Here is a 25,603-nt window from a genome sequence, read left to right on the forward strand (position 1 = left end):
TTTGAACCGTTTTGGCACAGTTAGGAAGTGACAGGACCAATCAGCGACGAGTGGCAGTACTTTCGAGCACGGCGGAGTCATGACGTAAGCAAGCAGCAAGAAGAGGCCAGTGCAATTATGGTGGAAGACATTAGTGTGGGTGCTGCTAAAGCGCCAGTTTTATCAGAACTTGACGACATTTCTTTTTTAAAAGAAGAACAAAGAACAGCAGTGAGATGTTTTCTTTTCCAAAACGACAAAAGTCATGTACTTACATGTCTATAGTCGCCATGGTTCGTGTTATTCTTCAGTAGCTGCGCACGCACACCTCATTCATCCAATCACACTCCAAGTTTGTTTTTCAAATCCTCTTTCCTTTCCCAAACACTGAGTATTGAAGGTTTTTCAGATGGATGTGTGAAACACCTGTGTCAGGTTAAAAGTGTGCAGGAATTTACCTGAAATTGGAGTTCCACTGAGTTTTCAAGATGCCAAAAAATTTTTACAGTTTAGAGACTGTAAAGAATTCACCAGCAATCTGGCACAGAGCAATCCTAACCTGTTTTGAGATTTTGTCGATGTTTTTGATCAATTTAGACAGTATGCCTGAAGTTGCCTTTAACTGAAGTTCCATCCACCTATGTAAATGTTGCTGGTGTATTTGTACAATTCATTGAGGATGCTGGAATTTGGCGAGAATTTTAGTTCCATCCACCTTTTATTTAACTGTCCTCAATGTGGTTGTGCAATAAAGACCAGGAATTCTTGTGCAACTTTAGTGGCTTCCAATTCTCCAAATGTTGCCAACGTATCTGTGCAATTCAGAAGGGGTGCATGAATTTGCCTGCATTTGAGTTCCACTGATTTTTCCCAGATGTTGCCAACATTTTTGCACCACAGGTTTGGAGTTTTGGAGTGGCCTAGTCAAAGTCTGGACTTAAATCCTATTGAGATGCTGTGGCATGACCTTAAACAGGCTGTTCATGCTGGAAACCCCTCCAATGTGGCTGAATTAAACAATTCTGCAATGAAGAGTGAGACGAAATTCCTCCACAGTGATGTGAAAGACTCATTAACAGTTATCACAAGAAGTTACTTGCAGTTGTTGTTCCAAAGGATGGAGAAAAGAGTTATTAAGTTTAGGAGGCGATGACTTTTTCTCATAGGGCCAGGTGGGTTTGGATGGCTTTTTCCCCTTACTAAATGAAATCTTCATTCAAAAACTGACTTTTGTATTGACTCAGGTAAACCACAGGCTGATAAATTATTCTTTGCAACAAGCCTTGAATTTGGAAAAGCCCCCATGTCAACAGGGAGGCAAATCTTAGCCTAAACTTGAGCTTAAAATGGTCTGGTGTCTGGCCAGTCTTACATAATCTGCTTTATTCACACAACACCAGATACATTCTGATGCATTAAACTTTCTTTATTTTGTGTGAACCACCCTCAAAGTACAAACTGCACCTTTGTTTATACACTGATCCATATAAAGAGTTCTTAAAGTTCTGTTTCATTGAAGCATGGGTATGTAAGCACAGACAGGAAGTCAGGATGGAAGCGAGCAGCACTGTCTCTAATTATTAACCTTCATGATCCAGGAAATACCAGAGGATGAATCCAATGATGTGACAGACTCCATGAAAATGACGTTCTTATCACTGTGACTCATTATTTTAGGCATAAATCTGAACATCTCAGTTCCACCTGTAGACTTTGCCGGATTTCTTTCTTTCTAAACATCAGAGCCAATATTCAAAATATTTACCTTTTATTGGATATCAGCCTGAAACATTATTCCTGTGTTTTTCCTTCAATGGCTGGAAAAACACAGAAAAGTCAGGGAATTCAGACACACCCTTAGAGCTGCTAACAGCTCACTGATGTTACATAAAAGATCTGCACATCACAAAAGCCATGTAGGTCCTCCCAGTACTCTAGTGTGATGTACAATACGGTGCACTTTGTATATGAGGTAGTACTGGCTGTCAACAGTAGGGGGCATTATGATTAAGAAGGATGCTAATGTGTAGAAGTGATTAGGCCAGGACTGACATTTACCATGTAAGATTTAAAGATGGACATTTCATGTAAAAGGGGTTATTGACTTGTAACAGTAGGTGGCGCTATATGAAATTCATGAAATCAGTGTTTTTTAGATCTGATCGTACACGTGAGGTTTGAAGGAAATCAGATGTTTATGTTTAAGTTATAGTAACTTCCTGTCGATTGCCGAGCTTTGGAGATGGTTGCCATCGCCACCAAGGATTCCTTTAACCTTTTGTTTGCTTTTGTTTGGAATGCTTTATATGTTTCTCCCTCTTCTTCAGGATCAGTAGGATAATCGGTTTAAAAAGTTCAGGCTCGTCTTTGAACAGGAAGTAGTTTTAACCAAAGATGAGTCCACAAGTCTCCAGAAGGTCCTGTTTCTGCAGAAAAGCCAGACTTGAATTACTTTTGGAGCAGATGTTTGGAGTCAGTCATTGAGAGTAGGATGGGGGACTCATTTTGATAATGGACTCAAATTCCTGAAAACTTTAAGAATATTCCCAGAAATATTAAAGCAAAATTCAACAAGACAATTTCCTTAAAATTTCACAGATTCTATTAAAAATGCTCTCCAAAATTCAAACCAAGTTACCAAAAATTACAAGTACATTTCCAAAATTTATTTACAGGGTACTTACACAAAAGAACCTTAATCTTTTAATGCGACTTGAACAAAATATTCAAATTCCCAAATGTTTCAGTAAAAATTACTGAAAATGCCTCAGCAATTCTTCCAACTTTTCGAGCTGAAAAACTTTAATTTAGTGGACATTCTGGACAATCATCTCAAAAACTTTAACATCATAAATTATGAATAAAGCCAGAATATGATGCCTTCATGGGTCTGACGAGGTTAAAGAAACATGCCAGTGAAAATTTGAGCTTGAAGGGTTCAACAAAGTAAAATAAGTAAACAAACTGGTAAATTGTAGGACCTGTTTTTGTCCCTTTAATTGGGTATTTGCATATAGGTTATGTTCAATCTGATACTGTAGTTTTACTAGAAAATTTAAAAGAACATCAAATAATATTTTCAAAAGTTACAAAAGGTCAACACATTTTTTAGCGCCATCAAAAAAAAACTTCCTGTTGGGATTTCGGCTTGGGTCCACAAGGCTTTTTTGTAGGTGCCATCACGGTGAATATGCATACCAAAGATCATAAGCCTGGGTGTAAGGGTGCACAGGGGCTGAATGTTTTTTGTTTTTGGTGGGTTATTTTTAATGTTGTTGTTGTTGTTGTTTGTTTGTTTTATTTTTGAGAAATTTTTAAAAATCATACACAAAAATGTCTGTTGGCCACAGGGGGCGCTGTGACCCAATGAACAGATTAGATGCATGATTGTATACAGGATGAATGTATGATCTCCCCTGTGAAGACCGGTGATGATTGACATGAGGACTGCTGAGTTAAATGGAACTGCTATGCTGAAAACCTGAAAAAATGCTTCAAAAGGTGTTAAAAATTACTCAACTTTGGGCCCCTGCCACGGCTCGCCCTGTGGTAAAAACTCCCGTTTTTAAACGTTTTGAGCTCGAAGTCAATCAGTCTGAGAAATCCAGAAAAATGTCCAACCTGCCAATCAGTGAAAACGCATTAGACCTCAAGCTACTATGAGGCCACTTCCTGTACCTGTTAGAGGATGGTCCCATGAGACATTTCAGACATGATGTCAGGTAATGTACGTATTTGTTCTGATTTTCATGCCTGTAGCTCTTACCTACTCCCCTGACTGATGTTTGGGGCTTTTTTGCCAAGATAATAATGAACAGGGAAAATAGATTTGGCTTATACAGGGCTGGGTAGTGTAACACCCAATGAAGTGACACCCAGGGTGAAAGGTCAGGGGCTCCTGAAGGGCTTTGTTATGGGACAGGTGGGGGGTAGGGGGTTAAGACAACACAAATGTGTGGTGGGAGGAGGTCTACTGATAAGAAGGCTGATAAGAACACAGTGAGCTGAAGATCCTTTAACAGTCCATAGCTTTCAGTCATGTTTCCAGCATTGGGAGGGGGGGCAGCAACAGAGCTTTGAGCAGTACCAGTTTTTATTGCACTCTAGGCATTTTTTATTCCTGCTGAAGAGGCCTTGGCTCCCAATAACTGTTGGCGTGGTCCTGCTAGAGAGGAAGTCTACTTAGCCAGGTGCTAGGCTACCTTTATCCATTGACTCCCACTCACCAGCTGCCATTGGTGTGGACCGGCTGGTAAAGAAGCCCACTCAGTAGCTGGTAGGCTCCCTTTAGCTGTTGGCGTGGGCCCTCCCAGCTTGCATGTCCATGTGGGCCCCATATGGGCTATATGTGGGCTGCAGTGCAAGTTCCATATCGGTTTGTCTGTTGGTTCCATGGCGGCTCAACCTGTGATTGCTCATCTGAACTTTAAGTACCTGGGATGGGCCTATATGGGTGTCGTATGGGCTGATCCCACTTGAATATCACTTGGGCAGGTGGGGCCACCATGGAACCAGCAGACAAACCCTCATGCCAGCCCACATGGAGACAGTGTAAAATTGTTGTGGTGGTGTTCTCCGCATGGTGTGAAAAGGAAATCTGGAGAAAAATCAGTAAGTCATGCTCTCAAAATGTTAAAAATGCACAACTGAGCTTTGCAACAACAGTGACTCCATATAAAAAGATCGTTTTTTTACACCATGAGGGAGAAAAGCTGCTAAAGAGGCATCGCTAGCCTCTTAGCTTGTGGCTAATGGGCCCCCATTCGTTCTTCATCTTGACTAGATTCAGAGGAGGGACAGAGAGTTCTGATATCAGGTCAGCACTGAAGATGTGTTGTTAATGCACAGTGTGGACACATTCAAGTGGAGTCACATGGTTTCTGAATGCCCATGGTTAACGTAAAATGCAAACAAGGTCTCAGAGGAAACATGCCGTATCAGTTTCCATAGGAAAGAAGAGAAAAACAAACACATAATGATCCCTCCATGTTTCTCTCCAGTCTGATATCTCCATCTCCTCTCTGTGATCTTTTTAACATATGAGGACACAAACCCCCTCTGGTGTTTTCACAGCATGCTGTCCAAACACACAGAAGTGGAAATACATACGAACACTCAGGCCAAGACTCACAGAAACACCCAGAGACAGCGGCGTGCTCGGACCCAGCCGTCCAACATGTGTTTACTTGGAAGCTCTTCAAACAGCGATGGTTGATCGCTCCAGCTCATGCGGACCTGAACGTCTCTGCAGGTATTGACGTTTGGCCGTTACGTAACAAGCTCGTGAAGTTTCATAAAGATTGGAACAACAGAGGAAGATTCTGAAAATACACACAGAGCTGATACTCCAAGATGTGAGGCTGGAGTGTCCACTGTTTGGTTTTTAGGGGGAAATCAAACAAAGATCCCAGGAATACAATCAGAGCAGTATAATAACCAGCTGTAACCTTGCAGAGCAGATGGGTTTGCCAGACTCCATCTCTGTCATCAGGCCATCGTGAAAAGCTCCAATCCTCAACATTTGTGTCAAACCGACTATTCAGACCAATCAGCATCATTTTCAGAGAACTAGGCGGTGGCTATGGGTGGGGTTTAGTTGTACTTGAAGCAGTTTGTAATGCCTGCCTCCAGTCCAGTGATTAGCTCAGATATAACTCTAGTGAAGCAGTTTCACCAGAACTGGACCATGTGTCTGCATGAAAAACATCCCTAAAAAGTACTGCATGGTGGGAAAATATGTCTTCACTCTCCTGCCAACCTGCTTTGGTATGAGTTTGCGATCGTTACGGGGGAAAGGGTTAATGGCGTGAGTGGTTGTATACAATGGCTGCTAGTTGATAACCTGACACGCCAGATGGATTTGTTTCACACATCCATCGAGGAAAGCTTCAATAGGAAATGTTTGAGAAAAGGCAGAAGATTTGAAAAAACTCTGGTTATGGTGGGCTGAACGTTCTGTCTGTCACATCTCTACGGACCAATCAGAGCAACAAAACACGTGACGTACCCGCTATCAAGCTGCGCGTGTGCAGCTACTGAGGAATAACATGGCGACTATAGACATGTTAGTACTCGACTTTTGTCGTTTTTGAAAAGAAAACAACTCACCGCTGTTCTTTGTTCTTCGTTTAATGAAGAAATGTCAATTTCTGATAAAACAGAAGCCCTTTAGCAGCATCCACGCTAATCTCTTCTGCCATAACTGCACCAGCTCTTGCTGCTTCTTGTTTACATCAAGACTGCTGCACCTGAAAGTGCTGCCCCTCTTCGCTGATTGGTCCTGTCACTTTCTGACCGAGCCCAAACGGTTCAGATGGGAGCTTTGCAAGATGGATTCGCCAGTGAAAAACAAGGAAACAGGCTTTGCCATCTGCTTTGCAAGGTTAGCTAGTTGAGTGATTAGCTTCGACGTAGCCACAGCGGCAGTGTTGTCAGAACTGGACAACATTTTTCTATTAAAACCAGGGAGGAGAGAAACACTCAAGGCTTTTCAGGACTGAAAAGATGTTTTTGCTCGTCTCCTGGTCTGCTTCAGCATGAGTTTGTGAGTATGCTGGTCTGTCTGCTTGTCTTGGCAGAGAAGATGTTTCTGCACATCTCCCAGCCAGCCTTGGTATCAGTTTCACCGAGAAGCTCCAACATTAGCAATCAGTAGCGCATGCGCACAACGTCATTTTGTCTTGTTGCTCAGAACACTCCTCCAATTACTTTCTTAGAATTTTTTAAAAAGGCCTGCTCTTCCCAAATGCTGTCTATGGGAGCTTTCCCAGATGAATTTGAAATAAATTCATGCAAACAGTCAATCTGGAGTGTCAGGTTAAATCAGCCAGGGCCTCCATCTCTGAATCCAGAAGGTTCTACTGTGTGTGAGGAGCATTAAAGAAAATCCTGCAGAGCTTCTTTAGCTGTAAACCTGTCATGTATTCGTATATGAATATTTAGTTTTAGCAGCAGAGAGTCTGAGTGACGTCAGTGGTCACTGAAGGGAGCTTCAGAGTCCAGTGAGCAGACGCCGTATTGAAAAGCTGTCACAAACTAGAAGCTGGTCAGAATACATGATTTTCTGTCTGTTAGGATTACCGGGACAGATTAGACAATCACAGAGCCATAAATTCATACTGTGACTTCACAAACATAACTACACAGAGGTAAACAACCAATCATTTCAAGCCAATGTGATGACAGTGAAAGGTAGAGTCAATGTCACCTGAAATAAGACTGTTAAACATACTGTATTTACCATAATATTATAGTTATTGTTGAAAACTCTAAAGAGAATTTGGACTTTATGAGATCATGACATTTGATGATTATTGGATCTTAAACTTTTATAATGTGTGTGTGTGTGATAGAATGTTGGGGCTCTCTTAGTGAGGTCAAAGCAAATGTCTACTGGAGAACAGCATAGCAACAACGGGCAGAGTTAACGTGATTGGTCTATCCTCTGCCTGTTTCCTATTGGTTGGTTAATCAAAAAACTCTAAGAGTAGAAATACATTGACATTATGTTACATTTACATTCTACTCTATGATAGTATTTAGCCATTCTGTGTGTCTGTGGGAATTTCTCTAGCATGCACACAAAAACACAAAAACACTAAAGTCACTAAATCCCTGGGCAACAGAACCCACAATGTTTATGAAATATGCAAAACGCCCTGAAAATGAATCTGTGTGTGAGGTGCTGTGGATACTTTCAGGAGTAATTGACTAAGATTTCATTCAAAATTCGTGAAAGATAGATATTTTTACTAATAAATGGTTGTGCCACCTGACAGTGTTTGGCTGTTAAAGTTACAAACACTGTTAAAAATCTATAAACACTTTAAAAAAAGTCGTTTCATGTAAATATAGAATTTTACAGGCAAAAAACATGCATTACATCCGTTTCTAGATGACTCTAAAAATGAACGTTTCTGCTGGCTTTTGTATCATTGACCCATTCAGTCACAAATTAACATTTGCATCCAACAATTCAATCATGAATAGAAACTTGACTCTTGGAAAAATACGTCCAGGATTATGTATTAAATATGATTTATTCAAAATCAATACATTTTCATCTCATAAAAACATAAGCCATCCATTTACCAGTACATTTACGATTATCAGTATTCATTATGTAGTGCATAGAGGAAGTACAATTATCATAGAAAATTCAACAGATGGTTATTTAGGCTTTAATTTCTGATGTATTGGCCAAGAACAAGAAAACTTTTCCTTTTATTTTACAAAACCCAAACATGGACCAATCATTGAGTTTCATTTTTTGGTTTTTCTGTTTTGTGATTCAAATTAAAAAAAAAAAAAAAAAGACAAAATTATAAAATTAAAAAGAAAAGGATGTTTTAAAATGTTCACATTTCCCATTGGTCACAGGTTCCTATTTTACTGCAGTCTTTCTTCAAAACAAACTCCAAACTTAGACCCATTTTGGGTTGTGATTCAAAAGGAAAAAACAGCCATTTTTTTAAATCAAAAATGAAAATGATTTTTTTGTTGTATCTTATTTTTTATTTTTTGTCGGGGACGGAAAAACTAACCGGACATTTGAGGCTTGTTTCCAGCAGGAAATGGAACTGCCATAAAGTAAACTGACTAGCTTGTTAGGTGTCACAAGCAGCAGATGTGTTGATGTTTTCATACTTATTTTACATAAAGACTGACAGTGATCACTGTTAGACCACAGAAAACAATACAATACAATACAATTATAACTTTATTCATCCCCGAAGGGAAATTCATTTGTCTGGAGTCTCACCTGTTTATGGTAGAATTATAGAGTCTGATTGCTCAGGGTATGAAAGATCTCCTATATCTTTCCGTCCTGCAGCGAAGAGAGAGGAGCCGTCCACCACCGTTGTTTCTTTGGTCATTTAGGGACATATGAAGTGGATGATCCATGTTCCTCAGAATGGCCTCCACCTTCCTCATACTCCAATGAGTTTAACTTGATTCCGACCACAGAGCCAGCTTTTTTCACCAGTTTGTACAGATGCCTTGCATCCTTGTGTTTTACACTGCCTCCCCAGCAGACTGCAGCATAAAGCAGAACACTGATAAAACATCTGCAGCATCTTACTGCAGATGTCTATTGATCGGAGTCTTCTCAGGCAAAAGAGGCGGCTCTGCCCCTTTTTCTAGATGAAGTCTACGTTTTTAGACCAGTCCAACTTATTATCCAGGTGTAAACCTTAATATTTGTGCGACATCACCACCTCGATGCCCACGCCACAAGTGTTCACTGGCTGAAGAGGGAGTTTGGATCTGCAAAAATCTATGATCGTTTCCTTTGTCTTTGAGGTGCTGAGTAGGAGGCAGTTGTTGTGACTCCAGTCACAACAACAGAGGACAGTGTTTACTGTTGTTGGCTGGAGATGAGGATCAGAGAGAGATTCTCCAGTTATAAATGTCTGTTTCAGCCTTTGTTTTCAGAAAATGTTCAGACACAGAGAGAAAGAGAGAGATCTTGTTCAGACGTTTAGGCACATTTACATTTCAAAGCTTGACCATGGATTAATTTCTCCCATCATGTCTGCCACATTGGCCCAGCATGTCCCAGACATCTTTAGCTACCAGATTTAATCATGTTTATTATTAAACATGATGACTAAAGCATGGCATCAACCATTACACCTCAGCTAAACTCCAGGGCTCTGTCCTGAAACTCCCTCCGTCCTGTTTGGTGTTTTGATGACATGTTTTGGCCCATTGTTGTCGTCTCCGCCCTCATTGGTCATTTTTATCATGTTAAGAATGTTTGTGTCGGCGGCCGAATGAGGCAATCGTGACTCATCAGTAATAACAGAGACGACACAGAGGGTCATTGTCTTCAGGTCTTGTTTTGAAGGAGCTGACACCATGTGGATCAGGTTGTAGCAGGTGGCTGAAAATCTTCCTCTGCTGCAGATTCCAAACGTCTGAATCACACCGACCTCACCAGGACTCATCCAGACTCAGTAGACCGCATTCTGGTCCAGGTCAAGAGGAAACAGTGCTTTCTAGTTTAATACTACAAACACAAATTTAGATATTATGAAACTCTTTCATTTCCTTATCCAAGCAACAGAGAGGGCCACCACAGTTCCAAAAAAGTTGGGTCACTGTGTAAAATATAAATAAAAACAGAAGTCAGTGATTGTCCAATCTCAAACCAATATTTTATTCACAACGGAACATAAACAACACATCAGATGTTGAGCTGAGACATTTGACCTTTTCAGGAAAAGTTTTAGCTCATTTCTAATTTGATGGCAGCAACAAACCTCAAAAAAGTCGGGACAGGGCAACAAATGAAAAACAGCTGGAGGAGCATTTTGTTAACAGGTCAGTAACATGACTGGGTGTAAAAGGAGCATTTTAGAGAGGCAGAGTCTATCAGAGGTAAAGATGGGCAGAGGTTTAACAATCTGGGAAAACTGTGTTTAAAAGCTCAGGAAAATGGTCTTGAATGATGACGGGACAAGGCTGAAGGGGCCCAAGGGCCACTACATTGAAAACAGGCATGATTCTGAACTTGAAATCACTGTTTGGACTCAGGGACACTTCCAGAAATCAGCGGTGCCATCCACAAATGGCAGGTAAAGTTGGATCATGCAAGGGAGTAGCTATATGTGGATAGAATCCAGAAATTCTCCCGTCTTCTCTGCGACAACGCTCATTTAAAATGGACTGGGGCAACATGGAAAACTGTTCTGTGGTCACATGAATCAAAATTTGAAATTCTTTCAGATTGATAAATATCTCCTAGCCAAGCATTCAAGTTACCCCAGAAGATTTTTGGGGTCTCAAATTGTGCCACAGCGTACTGAAAGGCTGTATTTTTGTCATTTTTCTTTCACTGAGGACAAGTTTATCAAAGAATCTGATCTGTTAGATACCAATATAATCTTGACAGAGGGTTGGTCTCTATATCCTCTGTGTGTCTTGACTCAGAGCTGACCCTGTTGTTCTCTGATGGACAGCTGTTACACTAAACTCCTGCTGAAGTCGTATTTTAACGGTTAATCCTTCAGCCCTGCCCTGGTACATTAGCGGTCTGCAGGTTTGAGGGGATGGTGTGTGGTTTGGCGTACGGGGAGAGAGCCACGCAGGGCTGGAGGTCCCATAATATTATCCCAGTTCATCATGTTCCTGAGAAGCTGGACTTTTCACGGAGACCAGCGGGCTCTGTGGTGTTTACCGATGGCTCTGAGTCTGTGAGTTTTGGCTGAAATGATTCCAGAGGAGGAGAAGATTCAGAGATAACACAAACCATGTGTCTCTGTTCTCTGGAATTAATTCCTCTGGAGCAGATAGAATAATAAAAACACATCTGGACTGGATTGGACGTGATTTATTCCATTGGACTCCATTGTCCCACCCTTTCTTTATTACAGCAGAGAGCATTACATCATAGGTCAGCTTTCTGACCACATGTGACATAACTGCAGAGTACGACTCTTATCCAACATGTTTCCTTCAGAAGTTAAACCAGGATGATCCTGGTTTTTATGCCTCTATACACCGACAGCCAGAGCTCGAGGTTTAAGGTCTTAGGATCCAAAACTGTCTGGGGTCACTCTTCTGAAGGTGATATCTGAGGGTTTTCTTTAAACCATGAACAAATGTCCACTCTCACACAAGAATGAACCTGGTCTAAATACTTATTATAAACAAGTTACTTGTACTTCTTGGCCATAACAGCTAAAGGGCTCAGTTTACTTTGGTTTACTTTGTTTAAAACAAATTAAGTTGTGTTAACTTAAAAATCCAAAACAGCTCATTTTTATGAGCTGATAAAACTCATTTAAGTTTTAAGTGAACAGCACTCAAACAATTTAAGTATTTTTGTTGTTACTCAAATTATTTGAGTTTTGACAAATCTGCCGTTTTCCCAGAATGCCTGTGGGCATTAAACCTTTATGCACTTTATGCATTTTAATCTCAAAGAGGTTTTCTTCTGGTTAAATAAAGGTTTAATAAAATAAATAAATAAATGCACCACGAGTGAAGTTGCTGTCTCAGTTAGATAGGAGGCGATGTTTATGTTAATAATGTCTATGATTGCTGGATGGCACACTGACATCAACTACCGGCCCAGTGGGTCACCAACAGTCATTGTTGCAAATGCTGGCACAAGTCAGTCCACCTTAGGTGAAATAATAACTTCAAAACTTTCACAGATAGTATTATTCAACGTCTTAAAGGTAATCAGTTGACTAAAATATTTTGACTGCTATGAATTTATCAGTTTTTACAGTGCGCTAAAAATATTACGTACTGCACACTCAAAGTAGATGATTTAGCCTAAGTCCTGCAAACTTAAATCAACATTTGAATCTCAGTTTTGAGCACTTTAAATCATTGATTTTAAACAAGTAGTAAATAGTTAAATAGTTCAACCAGAACAAGTACGGCACACTAAAAATAAACACGTTTAACTCACAAAAGTCATGTGGAGTTTACTTGTTATTTTGAGGCAACAAGTTTCCATATTTTTTAAGTAAGCTCAACTAATTTTGTTTTGCAGTGTAGGCTGAAAGATCTCTAAAAGTAACACGTCATGCAGTCACCTGGAGGAATTCAAGAACCGATGAGAGACAACGTCACTGACATCTATCAGTCTGAAATGGATTACAAACACATTTCTAAGGCTTTGGGAATCCAGCCAACCATGGTAAGAGCCATTATCCACAAGCCGAGAAAACTTTGAACAGGCCTCACTTGACTCAGTTAAGGTCAGTGAAAGAGACTGGGGTAAAAGATTGCATCCATGGGAGTTCAAAGGCCAGAACCACTGCTGTCATCATGAATGACTGAACCAGCCTGTGAAACAAATGATTGAAAGTCATTTTGACTGTTTGTGACTGATTAAAGTTGTGTACAATAATTCAAATCCACTGGATTTTTAAATCATCATCACCAAAGTAACAGAACAACAAAACCTAAATATCCTCAATACCAGTGTCATCAACTACAATGCATCAATATTAATATCTCAGTCATAATCTGTGTTTCCAGGAGGTACTGTCCTGTTGTGACTGAACCCTGAAGCTGTAGACGCATTTTCTCAAAGCTTTTAGCTCCACCTGCTGGTGACTCTGTGTCACCATTACACATCACAGAGAGATGGCACCATAACTATACAGCCTTAGAATAATACTCATGTGTTATTTTAAAAGACAATAAGTTTAGATAATATAAATTCTGCTTTAGAACACAGAGCCAAACGTCTTGGTCCTCAAGCCTGAAACATGTCGGCTACATCACATCTGATTGGACTAAATGTTCTGGCCCGGCCCCTCACAGGAGGGTTATCAGAGGGCACCAGAGGGATTGCAGACACTTAGAGAAGTGGTGAGTAAATGGATCAAATTAAACAAATAAAAACAGAAACATTATTAATGTCTGTAACATTTTACAATCAGTTTTTGTAATCTGTATTATTTCCTCAGCAATCTGTGCTCTTTTAAAGTCAGAACACCTAGATCAAAGATAAAATTGTGGGATTAACATAAAATTGTGAGATTACCATAAAACTGTGAGATTCAAATCAGAAATTTAAGATTCAAATCAGAATTTGAAGATTCAAATCAGAATTTTAGGTTAAAGTCATTTTAAACTCGACGTTATCAGGAGGCACCAGAGGGGTTTAAAGAAATCTTGGAAAGAAGAGGTGAGAAGATTAAACAATTTGTTTTTAAAATGTATATTATTAATATTAGTTGCATTTTACAATCACATTTTGTAATGTTTACTATTTCCTATCGCAATCTGTGTTCTTTTAAAGTCAGAATTCTGAATTAAAGTCAATTCTGTCACAATTCTGGATTGAAAATAAGCATTTTTAACCTAGCATTGGGGGACTAAAAGACATTTCAGTGGCCCAGATCCTCTTCTCTAAGTAGATAAATAAATAAATCGTTAACTAACCCATTAACTAACTAGCTTAGTAAATAGATAAATACTGGGTTTGATAAAATGAAAACCTTAGATGATTATTTCAACTCAATTACCGGAACAAACACAACAATCTAAAAAACTATGATAAAACTTAGATTCCAATAGGGGGCGTTACAACATTTAAAAGGTAGCAGCCTTTTTTAAACTATTATTTTGTTATTGATATTTATGTAGAATTTGGAGATACGCTCCTTAGGTAGATATATAAAAGACAAAAATGCACCAACATTTACAGAACATTAATTTATTTATTCAATGTAAATTTGGTTCTTAAAGGCAGCAGTCAGTAATCACGAAAAGGGAAAAGAGAACATCAGGACGTCTAGTATTTTGTTACGTCATTCTGACGTTCCCGGAAGTGTTCTATCAGCAGCTGCAGCTAGCAGCGGCTAACCGACAACAGCAGCAACCTGAAGCTCCGGGCAGACAAACAGACAGACAGGTAAGGACCTGAACACCTGGAGAGGAGTTCTTCTTCCTCATCATCTCGTAGATGTGAACGAGGCGGCAGAGGCAGAATAAGGGCTTGAACTGTCGGACAGACAGCGATAGATGTCAAACAGAGCTAGCTTCATTAGCTGTTAGCTTCTCCAGATGTTGTTCACCTGCTGATAGAGAGATTCACCTGGAGACAAACAGAGCAGACAACCTCGGGCTGGTTTAATTCATCCACACTGGTTATAACAGAGCTGAGTGTTCAGATTTAAGGAGAACAGCCATCATGATCTGGATTAATTAATCAAACTGGTTTCACTGGGAGGTTAACCTCCAAATTACCAGTTTGGATAGATTTAGTGTAACAGGGTTAAATAGAGATAATGCTTCCTTTCTTGCTCCACTCAGTTATTCTCCATCTGTTTGATGTTATTACTGTTAATTCAGCCTACATGTATGGTGGCCCTGAAGGGCAAAATACTGAGACAAAAAAGTTACAGAGCTTGGAAGTGGGCTGTGATGGTGTCTGTATGGATAGGATGTTGTGACTCTTTAGCGGGACACGCACTACAAGATAACTGTACCGGAGGAAGGGTTGAATTCCTCCTTCTGCCCAAGCAAAGGCCCGATTATGTGATGTTTCTAAAGATAATGTTGGCCAGATTATCCTGTAGTGTGTGATGAGTCAAGACTGAAATTTTCCCTCTGACAGAAGCTGTGGTTTGCTCTTTTCATCCACTCGTTCTACACCAAACACTATGAAGACAAAAAGGGAAAATCAGTGATTATTTGTCGCCATGTGTGGGATCTTCTACATGAAAAATAATCAAGTCAAGGTTTTAAAATCCTTATGTGCATGGCAGACTTCAGAGAAGCCCAGCGTTCTATCGCATACACACATGGTGGAAGTCTGAGAGCCAAATCATCACCAAACTTTAACAGTAACCGTTGAAAATCAGTCAAAGATAGCAAAAAAAGTGAAACCAGCAGAAATAGCTCAACAATTTGTCTACTTTTTGAAGCCAAAATGAAGTATTTACACTGCAAAAATGATCTGTCTAGGTTTAAGAAAAAAAAACTTGATTTCCTATCTGAATCTTAAAATAAGAGAAAATGTCTAAGCTTAAGACAAGTGACAAATGTCTTAAAATAAGTGTTCAGACACTTATTACAGGCAATTTATTCAGTCAAATAAACTCAGAATTAGCCTGTGAATGCTTCTTTCACCATTTCTTTCTTTCTCAATTTGAGAGAAAAGATCTTAACTAAACTGAACAAGATTCTTCTTCTGAATTCTTATTAATAGTTTTCCTGTCTTTAAACAAGACTAAAATGCTGGTTTTAAACTGAGATTGCTTAAAACTGAACTTCTACTGCCTAAAAATAAGTGAATATAAGCACATATACAGTGCTTAACAAATTTATTAGACCACCTGTCATATCTGTCTCAGAGACCATCCAGCATCATGAAGTGCTTTAATGTGGACTCTTTCATTTTCAGTCAGCTCTCCATGTTTTACCATTTTAAACAGGAATGAGGAATTTCAAACTGAATTCACCCAAATCTGAGCCGGCTCACTGGGCTTCTCTGAGAAGTCAGAAATGAATCAAGCATAACATTCAACCACTAAAACTCATTTTTCTGCACAGGAATGCAAGTAAATAACTATAATTTGACATTAATCAAGAAATATTAATGTGCTTTACTATTTTTTCAGGTTTTTTTTTTTTTTTTGTAAATCAGTAAATTTGAAAATTCAAGGATAGCAATAATAATTATATTTTAGCATTAAAAATATAATTTGGGTTAAAGAGCTTCTACGTATTGGTGTATTAACCATTGCAGAAACATGAAAAATGATTTTGGTAATTACCAATGCTGTTAATTTAGGGCAGCTGTGGTTTAAACCTTACTTTGGTTAGGGTTAGGGTGGTCTAATACATTTGTTAAGCACTGTAGCTATTTCTAATATTTCAACCTAATGAGCATGTTTTTGGTGATGGGAGGGACTTGGAGTACCCAGACAGAACCCACACATGCACAGAACATGCAAACTCCACCCAAAATGGCCCTTACAGGAAAGCAAACCAGGGACCTTCTTGCTGTGAGGCACCAGCCCTAACCCCTGCACCACCGTGCAGCCCCAGCCTAAATCCTTTTTAAAACTAAACCATAACACTTAAAACCAGGCCAGTGTTTTTAGACCATCCAACCTGTATGGCCAGTATAACTGTCACCATTTATTAAAATGTCAGCACAATCAGCAGTGAGTCAGGGCTGCTGCACATTCTGAACAACATTCGAGACTTTTTTACGGCCCAAACAAAGACATTTTAACAGAACTTTGGTACCACAGAGCAAATGGCAGTCATAATACAAAAAATATTTTCTTAATGCCACAGGAAGACAAGACAATCCAAAAGAAAAACAGAAGAATAAAAATTAAAAATATCCCAGCTGGCATTGGGTGCAAGGCGGGGTACACCCTGGACTGTTTGATGCTTTGTGTGATTCTTAAATCAAGCAACTTGTGTTTGTTAATGAATCTTGAAACAAGATCTATTTTGATGAGACTGTGGGTGAGAGAACTAATGTAGCTTACTTTAATAGTTATTTACCTAGTTTAAGGACTTCCTGACTACCTGAGACAAAAAAGATGATCATGCTTGAGTTAAGATTATACTTTAAAGTTACACACTTTAAGTAAGAAGTTAACTTTTAAAACAAGATAAATTATCTAACACTTCTTAATCTAAGTTTATAAATCTTGGTAAGCACCAAATAATTTGAAGTATAGGAGGAAGTGAGTTAGTTTTATAGGACTTGGAAGTCAGCTGAGATGATGTGAGTGTATGTGATAATATGTGAGGACTCTCTTAGTGAGAGCAGCACAGCAACAACGGGCAGAGCTAACATGATTGGTCCATCCTCTACCTGTTTCCTATTGGTTGGTTCATTAATATGAAACAAGAGCAGAAATCTAATATGCATCCCTGTTTTTGCAGCAATAATGAAGCCTTACAGAAATGTTGCTTTTGTTTGCTGATTTAAGGAAAAAAGCACCATCAGCAAGCAGCACTTTTTTACCTTTATAAAGACAGACACTTCATCCAATCAGTGATGATTCAAGTCAATCACAGGTACCCTACTAACCTTGCAAAGCAGATGGATACTCCCGTTTCCCTGTTTTTCACTGGCGAATCCATCTCGCAAAGCTCCCATCTGAACCGTTTGGGCCCGGTTAGAAGGTGACAGGACCAATCAGTATCAAGGGGCAGCACTTTCAGGCGCAGCAGACCCGTGACGTTAAGAAGCAGCAGCAAGAGCTGGTGCAGTTATGGAGGAAGAGATTAGCGTGGATGCTGCTAAAGCGCCAGTTTTATCAGAACTTGACGACATTTCTTCAATAAAGAAGAACAAAGAACAGCAGTGAGTTGTTTTCTTTTCAAAAATGACATAAGTGAGTACTCACATGTCTGTAGTCCCCATGTTTCACGTTATTCCTCAGTAGCTGTGCACACGCAGCTCGATAGCGGCTACGTCACATGTTTTGTTGCTCTGATTGGCCCGTAGAGATGTGACAGACAGAACGTTCATCCAATCACCCTCCGAGTTTTTTCAAATCTTCTGCCCTTTCTCAAACGTTTCCTATTGAAGCTTTCCCAGATGGATGTGTGAAATAAATCCATCTGGCATGTCAGGTTAATACCCTACCTTTTCTGATTAAAGTTAATGCTTTCTTCTTTGTCGTTGGACTTTTTCTTTAAGGTTTATGTTTTGTTCTGTCATCTGTTGTCAAATATTGCACTTTAGGGCCACAGTACCTCCTCAATCATTTTAAAATTACTTTATAGGGCTACTGCTTTTGGTTGTCCTTACAAATAGTCCAGCAGTTTCATTCAATTTTGTTTTTAACACAGTGGTTCCTAAATGTCTGAAATGTCCTAAATGTCCTAAATTTCTGCCAGGTTCCCCTTGTTCTTTTGTTAAATGAAGTGTTATTTAATCAAGAGTAGTCCCACTGAGATCTAAGATTTCTCTCTTTTGTAAGGGAGTCCTGGGCTACATCAATGAAGAAATCAGCAGCTTTCAGCAGAAAAACATGTGCTGACACTGGTCTATTGATCCCTCATTCTGGTTTTAAAATCTCAAACCACTGAAGCTCTTTTCCCAAAAACAGAGCAGGTCAGAGAATGTCATACCTGATGTATCCATGTGAACAAAAGTAGATATGAATGTATTTAACCAGCTGTTAGAGAAAATCTGTAGCAGTCAAATTCTGACTATGATGCTTAAAATCATTGATGGATTATTTTATTTCACTTTTATAGTGTTATTGATGATTATTCTCCCCGTCTCAGTGCGTCTGTGGATGGAAGTGTGCAGCTCCGCGATGGGACCGGAGAGAGTCTTACCAAACTCTGAGGATGAGCTGGGAGAGGACGAGCGTCCGGTCGATGGGGTGCTGCTGCCAGTGTGGAGCGGAGGGGAGGCGGGGGAGCAGGAGGGGGAGGAGGGGGAGGACGGAGGGGGAGAGATGGAGCTGGATGGAGAAGAAGAAGAGGAGGAGGAGGCTGTCAATGGAGGGTATTATTATCAGCCTCTAAACCAGGAGCCGGACGGGGTTCACGGTGGTGAGCAGCTCGGGGACGAGGGGGAGGAAGAGGCCGCCTCACACACGGAGCAAATGCAGCAGGTGCAGCAGAGGATAGAGGTGAGTTCAGTCAGTCAGATCTTCTGGAAGCTCATTCACTTGGTACAAATATGGACAGAGCTTTGACTTGACTCTGTGTTTAATTTGCCCTCATCAGGGTTAATTTCAGCAACTAAAACTCTGATTAAAGATGTTTGTCAGATACCCTTTTTTTCCATGAGGAAGACTGGACTGTCTACTATCCCTGAGAAGCCCCTGACTGCAGTGTGCAGTTTTGGGCGGTGCTCAACGTTCCATAAACCAATCGCGTTCAGTCTCATTACATACAGCTTCATCCGCTTTTTTACCCTGTCTCCCGCTCTACTCCAGACTTGTAATTTCTCCCGATTATCCCCCTATTTTTAAGTATGGTCCTGTCATCTCTAATATTTTTTCCAATCAAGCAGGTCCTCTACTTGTGCCTTATATTCAAACCTCATAAACATCCAATGAGCTCCCTGTAGTTAGTTCGATCCAAAGACACTGCATGAGATCCTCTCTGACTGCAGGTTACACACACACATAGGTAGCTGTGTCACTGTTGCTGAAGAGTTTATTAGAGCATCAGCTCTTTTTTAAAAACGTGGTAACATGATATGTGAGGAGTTATACTGGTTGGTTAAAGAGTTTATTCATCCTGTGGTTTAGCCCTGTTCTTGCTATATAACATAAGTTCTGATGTGCTTTAACATAGCATCCTCTAATATTCATAAAGAGAGTTTAGAGCAGCGCGAATCTTAAAAGTAAGGAGGCTGACTGTTACTATCACGACTGACTTTCATTAAAAAAAGCGTCTTGTCTACAAACAATCATCTACTCTGGACCATATCCAGCTGTCTTCCTCCTCCCTCTCCTCATCCACAAACAGCTGAAACCTTGTTCTGTCTCTCTCCCTGTCTCTCCCCCACTCTTCCAACAAAAAAAAAAAACTCCTAATCAGCTAAAAAATGCCTGAATTTCTCTCCCACTCATGAATAACTCCTAATCAGCTAGAAAAAAACAACATCAAGATTTCTCTCCCACTTATCTACATAACCTCCACATCAGTAAATACCTTTCTAAAAACCGCTAACGACGTTGAGCTCCAACTCAGCCAATGGAAGGCCGACATTGAGCAACATTGAGCTCCGCCCCGAACTGCACACTGCAGTCAGGGCTAACTGCAATCCCTTTAAGTACCAGAACTTCCCCTCTTTGTCCCCCCATCAGAAAATGTGAGCTAAAACAAGCCGTTCTCAGATTTTTTCCCTCATGATATCATGTTGGGAGATAGCACCACCCCCAGGTTTGATTGGCCCTCTCCAGTTTCAACAATAGAGTTTCGCCCTCTATTAAGCCACATCTTTTTCCTGATAGGGGCGTGGTCAGGGGCAGAGATAGACAGCTCATTTACATTTAAAGCCACAGACACAGAATCAGCTCGTTCTGAGCAGGGCTCAAACAAACGGCTTTTTAGACAAAGTGTTTTTTCAGCAATAAACTTCACAGGCACGTTTTGGGGAACTCTGAGACCAATATAAACTTTAAAAGGGTAAATATGTGACCTTTAACCATGGGCTGGAGTGGTGTGTGCATTTACAGTTCATTCAGAAAGTATTCAGACCTCCTTCACTTCTTTCAATTTTGTCATGTTTCAGCCTGATGCTACAATTAAAAAAAAAACATTTTTATCCTCATTGTAACAAAAATATTATGTATATGAGCTGGGCGATTAATTTTTAAAAAATAATCTAAACCGACATTTAGAGCCTCTAACTGACATAACCCTGCTGTGTCAATAATTTCAGTTTTTTCCCTTGTAATTCTCCCTTTACTAATGTGCCACCCCCTTAAATACAAACTACTGGCTGTACTCACGTGATAGGTAGCCAGGTGTTGCAAGGCATGTAGCCTGCTGGAAACCCATGCGCTCATCCCCATCCAGTCCACTAAAACTCAAACACGGAGCTGACTGTGCAGTGTGAGCAGCAAAGTTATTTTCTGCTTTTTATATAACAGTAAAACAATCATTGATTTTGTTAGCAAGAAATACAAGTTGTTTATTTTCTATTTTTCTTAGAAAATTTGACTTTTAAAGAAAATCATTTCAGCTGCTGTGTGTTTTGATTCGAATAGTTTCAATAAATACCCATAAATGGTTCATCTGTGCCTGTTCCTTTCAGTTGCATGTTTTAAAATTATACAAGCATTTTCAGAACAAACAGAGCAGGAGGTTGGGGGTGGAATAATCATTCATTAATTGTAATCGAGGTAAAAGTTAGATTAATCATGATTTTGATTTTTGCCATAATCACCTAGCCCTATAATATAAAATAGCAAAATTATAAGAAGAAAATTGAAATAATCACATTGACGTAAGTATTCGGACCCTTTCCAATAACACTGTAAATAGCTCAGGTTCCGCCTATGTCTCTGGACCTTTGCTGAGATGGTTCTACACCTTGATTCAAGTCCACTTGTGTTAAATTAAACTGATTGGTCATGATTTGGAAAGGTACACACCTCTGACGATGCATATCAGAGCTAAAACCAAGCCATGAAGTCAAATGCAGAGCTGCAGAGCTCAGAGACAGGATTGTTGACAGGCACAGATCTGGGGAATTCTACAAAAAGCATTTCTGGTGCACTGAGAGTTCCCAAGAGCACAATGGCCTCCAGAATTCTCAAATGGAGGAAGTCTGGCACAACCAGGACTCTTCCAAGAGCTGGTCACCCAGCTGAACTGGGCAATCAAAGGAGAAGGGTCTTAGTAAGAGAGATGACCAAGAACTGGATGGTCACTCTGACTGAGCTCCAGAGATCTTGTGTGAACAAAGTTCCAGAAGAACAGCCATCACTGCAGCCTTCCACTGATCTGGGCTTTATGGCAGAGTGGCTAGACGAAAGCCTCTACTCAGTAAAAGAACATGTTTGGCTTTCATGGTTTTTTGCAGACTCCAAGTGGGCAGAAATGTTTTTGTCGGGCAAGTCTGGACTCACCCACATTTATTGAGTATGGTTTTTTTATGTTGTCCTCCTGCCTTCTCTTTGTATTGTCACCTGACTCACCTTTTCATCCACCTGCTGCAGGTGATGGGTCTCCACCTTCCTGAAGCTCCGCCCCCAGATAGCGATGAGGAAGAGGACCCTGAGGGTGCAGCGGCCCAGCGGAGCCGAGCGTCCATCCCTATGGATGCAGGTCAGACCTCCACATGTCCTAGATGGGCTCCAGTACTGTTTCTGGCAAACAGCTTGACTATCAGTCATTTAATTTATCAATAATTGCTTATTAGTAATTATTCTATTATTCTGGATTTAGGTTACTCTTGTTAATCATGCAGAAATATTTGAACATTTCTACTGAGTTAAGGCCAATTCCTCAGTTTCTCTCTGAACAGAAGAGCTCTGAACTCTTTAAAACTGATCAGGTATAGATTCTGCACTGAAAATCACTAGTTCAATCCCTGTGAAGTGTAAGAAACATTGAACACCAATCAGCATGGTAACCAGTTAAACTATAACACCTGCTGAGCTATGAAAGCCCCTCTTGTTCATGCACTGAGTTACTTAACCTCTACATTTGTGTGAGTAGTGCCAGATCAGTATGCTCATTGGTTCAGATGTTGTCATTTTGTCGTTTTGTTGGAAGGTTAAGAGCCGAGTAAGGTCTTGGAGAAAAGTACAGGTTGTAGGTTGCATCTATGCAGTGATAAAATCAGGACAGCCTTATGGTGGGGTTAGTTTTGACCTGATTCACAATATTTCAGTGCAAAGAAAAATTAAACCAAGGCCTTCTTACAGTAACAAGTTATTTTATCACCTGGATCAGAACAAACCAGCTGTAGAAGTGAAAACAGCTTCAAAGAGAGAAGAAGTTAACCATTCATCATCACTTCCTGTGCCTCCCTGCAGACCATGTGGAGCTGGTAAAGAGGACCATGGCAGCCATCGCGTTGCCGTCTCTGGGCGTGCCAGCGTGGGCCAGGGAGATCTCCGACGACCAGTGGACAGACATGGTCCAGACCACGCTGCAGAGCCGGCAGAGCGCCGCCGCCCTACGCCTCACCCGCAGGAACAACATCAATGGACCCTGAATGCACCACAACATTCCGAATCCCTTTAGCTTACCCGATGGCACAGTTTTACCCAGCTCTTTTGACCATGAACGCATCATCACAATAGCCTCTACTGACCTTTGAATCCATCACTACAGCGTCCATGTCCCTCAGCAGCTTCCTAAAACCTCGTCTTACCCTGAACACACCTGAAGCTCTCTGGAGACGCTGATGGAGTGTGAACAACTGGATGAAGGTGACTTTTTACTTGACAGTGATCACCAGAAGGAGTCTGAACTTTGTGTCAAGATAACCAAGTCAACCTGGCTTTAGGTATATTAACAAAATAAACTTTAAAAGGATTTTTTTTTGAATCCCTGTTATTGAGTCCACAGGTTTGCCCTGTTGGAGACCCTGTTTAGACAACACATTAACAGGGATTTAGATCTGTCTCAGTCATTTAGATTCAGTGTTATCTTAAATACTTACCATGGATTCACCTCAATGTTAACTAAAACTGTTTGATATCTGATAGTTCAGCCTGATACTGAGTAAACAAAAGTCATAGCTTTATTTCTATCCGTCCAGCCTCGCTCAGTGTTGGGCTTAGAGATCGGGATTATTAGTCGCTGCTCAGTAATAAGAGCTGTTATTTGAGCTCCCAAACAGCTCTACATTTGGTACTATTTTCCCTTTTTTTGTATCTCTGAAACAACAACAAAAAAGTGGAAAAAAAGGAGCTAGCTCTTGGAAGTGACTCGTTCATGAACAACACATCACAACTTCCTTGTAACTCATTGGCTTGAGTTGTCTAACCAGTACCCCACAGGATAAATTAGCTAAATAGTGTATCTGAGTGTCTTTTAATAGCATGTTTATGATGACATGAGGGAGAAAAGCTGTTAAAGAGGCACCACTAGCCTCTTGGCTTGTGGCTGATCGTCCCCCACTTTTTTCCTGCTTCTGTTTACTGTCCTTTTGAAAAAAATGGGTGTTACTGCTAAGGCTTAGTATTTGTCAATAAAGGAGGGAAAAGGCCCCCAACAACCCCACCTTTACAAACATTTCATCCTCTGCCTTTGATGACATCATCCTTTAAAGCTTATAAATCATTCCATCCTTGGCTTTCCATGCATTTTCAATCTAACCAGTACCACACAAGATTTATTGTCTAAATAATGGATTACTGTGTACTTTAAAAGGATGTTCATGACAATATGAGGGAGAAAAGCTGTTGAAAATGCACTACTAGACTTTTAGCTCATGGCTAATTGGCGCCCCCCTTATCAGAACATTTAACCAACAGCCCACTGTTGACTGCCTTTTGTTGGCAACTTTTGGAAAGTTCCAAACTATGGTCTGGTATTTTGAAAAAAATGTAGAGAAAAAGCCCTAAACATCCCCAGCTTCATGAAATTTCTATCCTTTGCTTTTGATGATGGCATCCTTTAATGTCTTTTATTGACTTTATGAGGTGATGTCATCCTTTTGAAACCTATAGAACATCACATCCTTTCCTTTCATGATGTCATCCTTAAAGTCTTAAATAAACTTTATTAAAGATGATTTCATCCTTTTAAGTATTTAATAAACATAAAGATAATGTCATCCTTTAAAGTCTTTAATAAACTTTATAAAGATGATGTCATCCTTTATAGTCTTTCATTAACCTTATAAAGATGATGTCATCCTTTGAAGTCTTAAAGTTTTTAACTATGATGTCATCCTTTGAAGTCTTTAATAAACTTTATAAAGATGATGTCATCCTTTGAAGTCTGTAATAAACTTTATAAAGATGATGTCATCCTTTGAAGTCTGTAATAAACTTTATAAAGATGATCTCATCCTTTGAAACTAATAGACCATTTCATCTGTGCCTTCTGTATGCAGGCCAGGCATTTAGATTTCTTGACTAAATAGTGTATTACTGTCCTTTAAAAGCATGTTCTTGACAACATGAAGGAGAAAAGCTGTTAAAGAGGCCCTGCTAGCATTTTACTTCCTGCTAATTGTCCTCCATTCTTATCAGCATGTAGTGATACCAAGCCATGGTAAGAAGACCACAGAAATGATGTTAGAATAAGAGAAGGGACAGTGAGTTGTGATTTATGGTCAGCACTGATTGTTGATGCAGGGTATGGAGGGACAGACTAAAGTGACATCACTTGGTATCTGAATGACCATCTTAATCCCTGATAATGGCTTGTCTCAATAAGAGTCTGGGTTTGGCCCCACAGAATCTCTCTTAGTTCATATAGTGACAACTGCTGTGGGACACTTGTGGATAATTAATCCACATTTTCTAAATATGATCATTTCTGACCAAAGCAGAATAAATTTAATTCAAATTCGAGTTGAAATCTAATTTTGGGCCTTTTCGCATCCGGCTCATTTGTTTGTATTGCACCCTAACAGGATTAATCCTCCCTCCTGGTCTGCTTTCACATCGGTAACATTGCCCCCAAGCACAGCAGTATGTTCACAGTCTGATACAGTAGGTGGTGGTATGCATATAGA

At 40.0% G+C, this 25,603-nt stretch overlaps 1 protein-coding gene across 1 annotated transcript; it reads left to right on the plus strand.

Annotated features, from left to right (window-relative positions):
- Nucleotides 1-14,276: 14,276 nt before the first annotated feature.
- mea1 (male-enhanced antigen 1) lies at nt 14,277-23,659 on the plus strand. The gene is made up of 4 exons (XM_041788889.1): nt 14,277-14,365; nt 18,721-19,073; nt 22,122-22,230; nt 22,944-23,659. The coding sequence occupies exons 2-4, from the start codon at nt 18,732-18,734 to the stop codon at nt 23,123-23,125; spliced, it is 633 nt and encodes a 210-aa protein (XP_041644823.1). The 5' UTR covers nt 14,277-14,365; nt 18,721-18,731; the 3' UTR covers nt 23,126-23,659.
- Nucleotides 23,660-25,603: the final 1,944 nt, after the last annotated feature.

This window comes from Cheilinus undulatus, linkage group 6 (genome assembly GCF_018320785.1).
Source record: "Cheilinus undulatus linkage group 6, ASM1832078v1, whole genome shotgun sequence".
In the NCBI taxonomy this organism is placed as follows: Eukaryota; Metazoa; Chordata; class Actinopteri; order Labriformes; family Labridae; genus Cheilinus; species Cheilinus undulatus.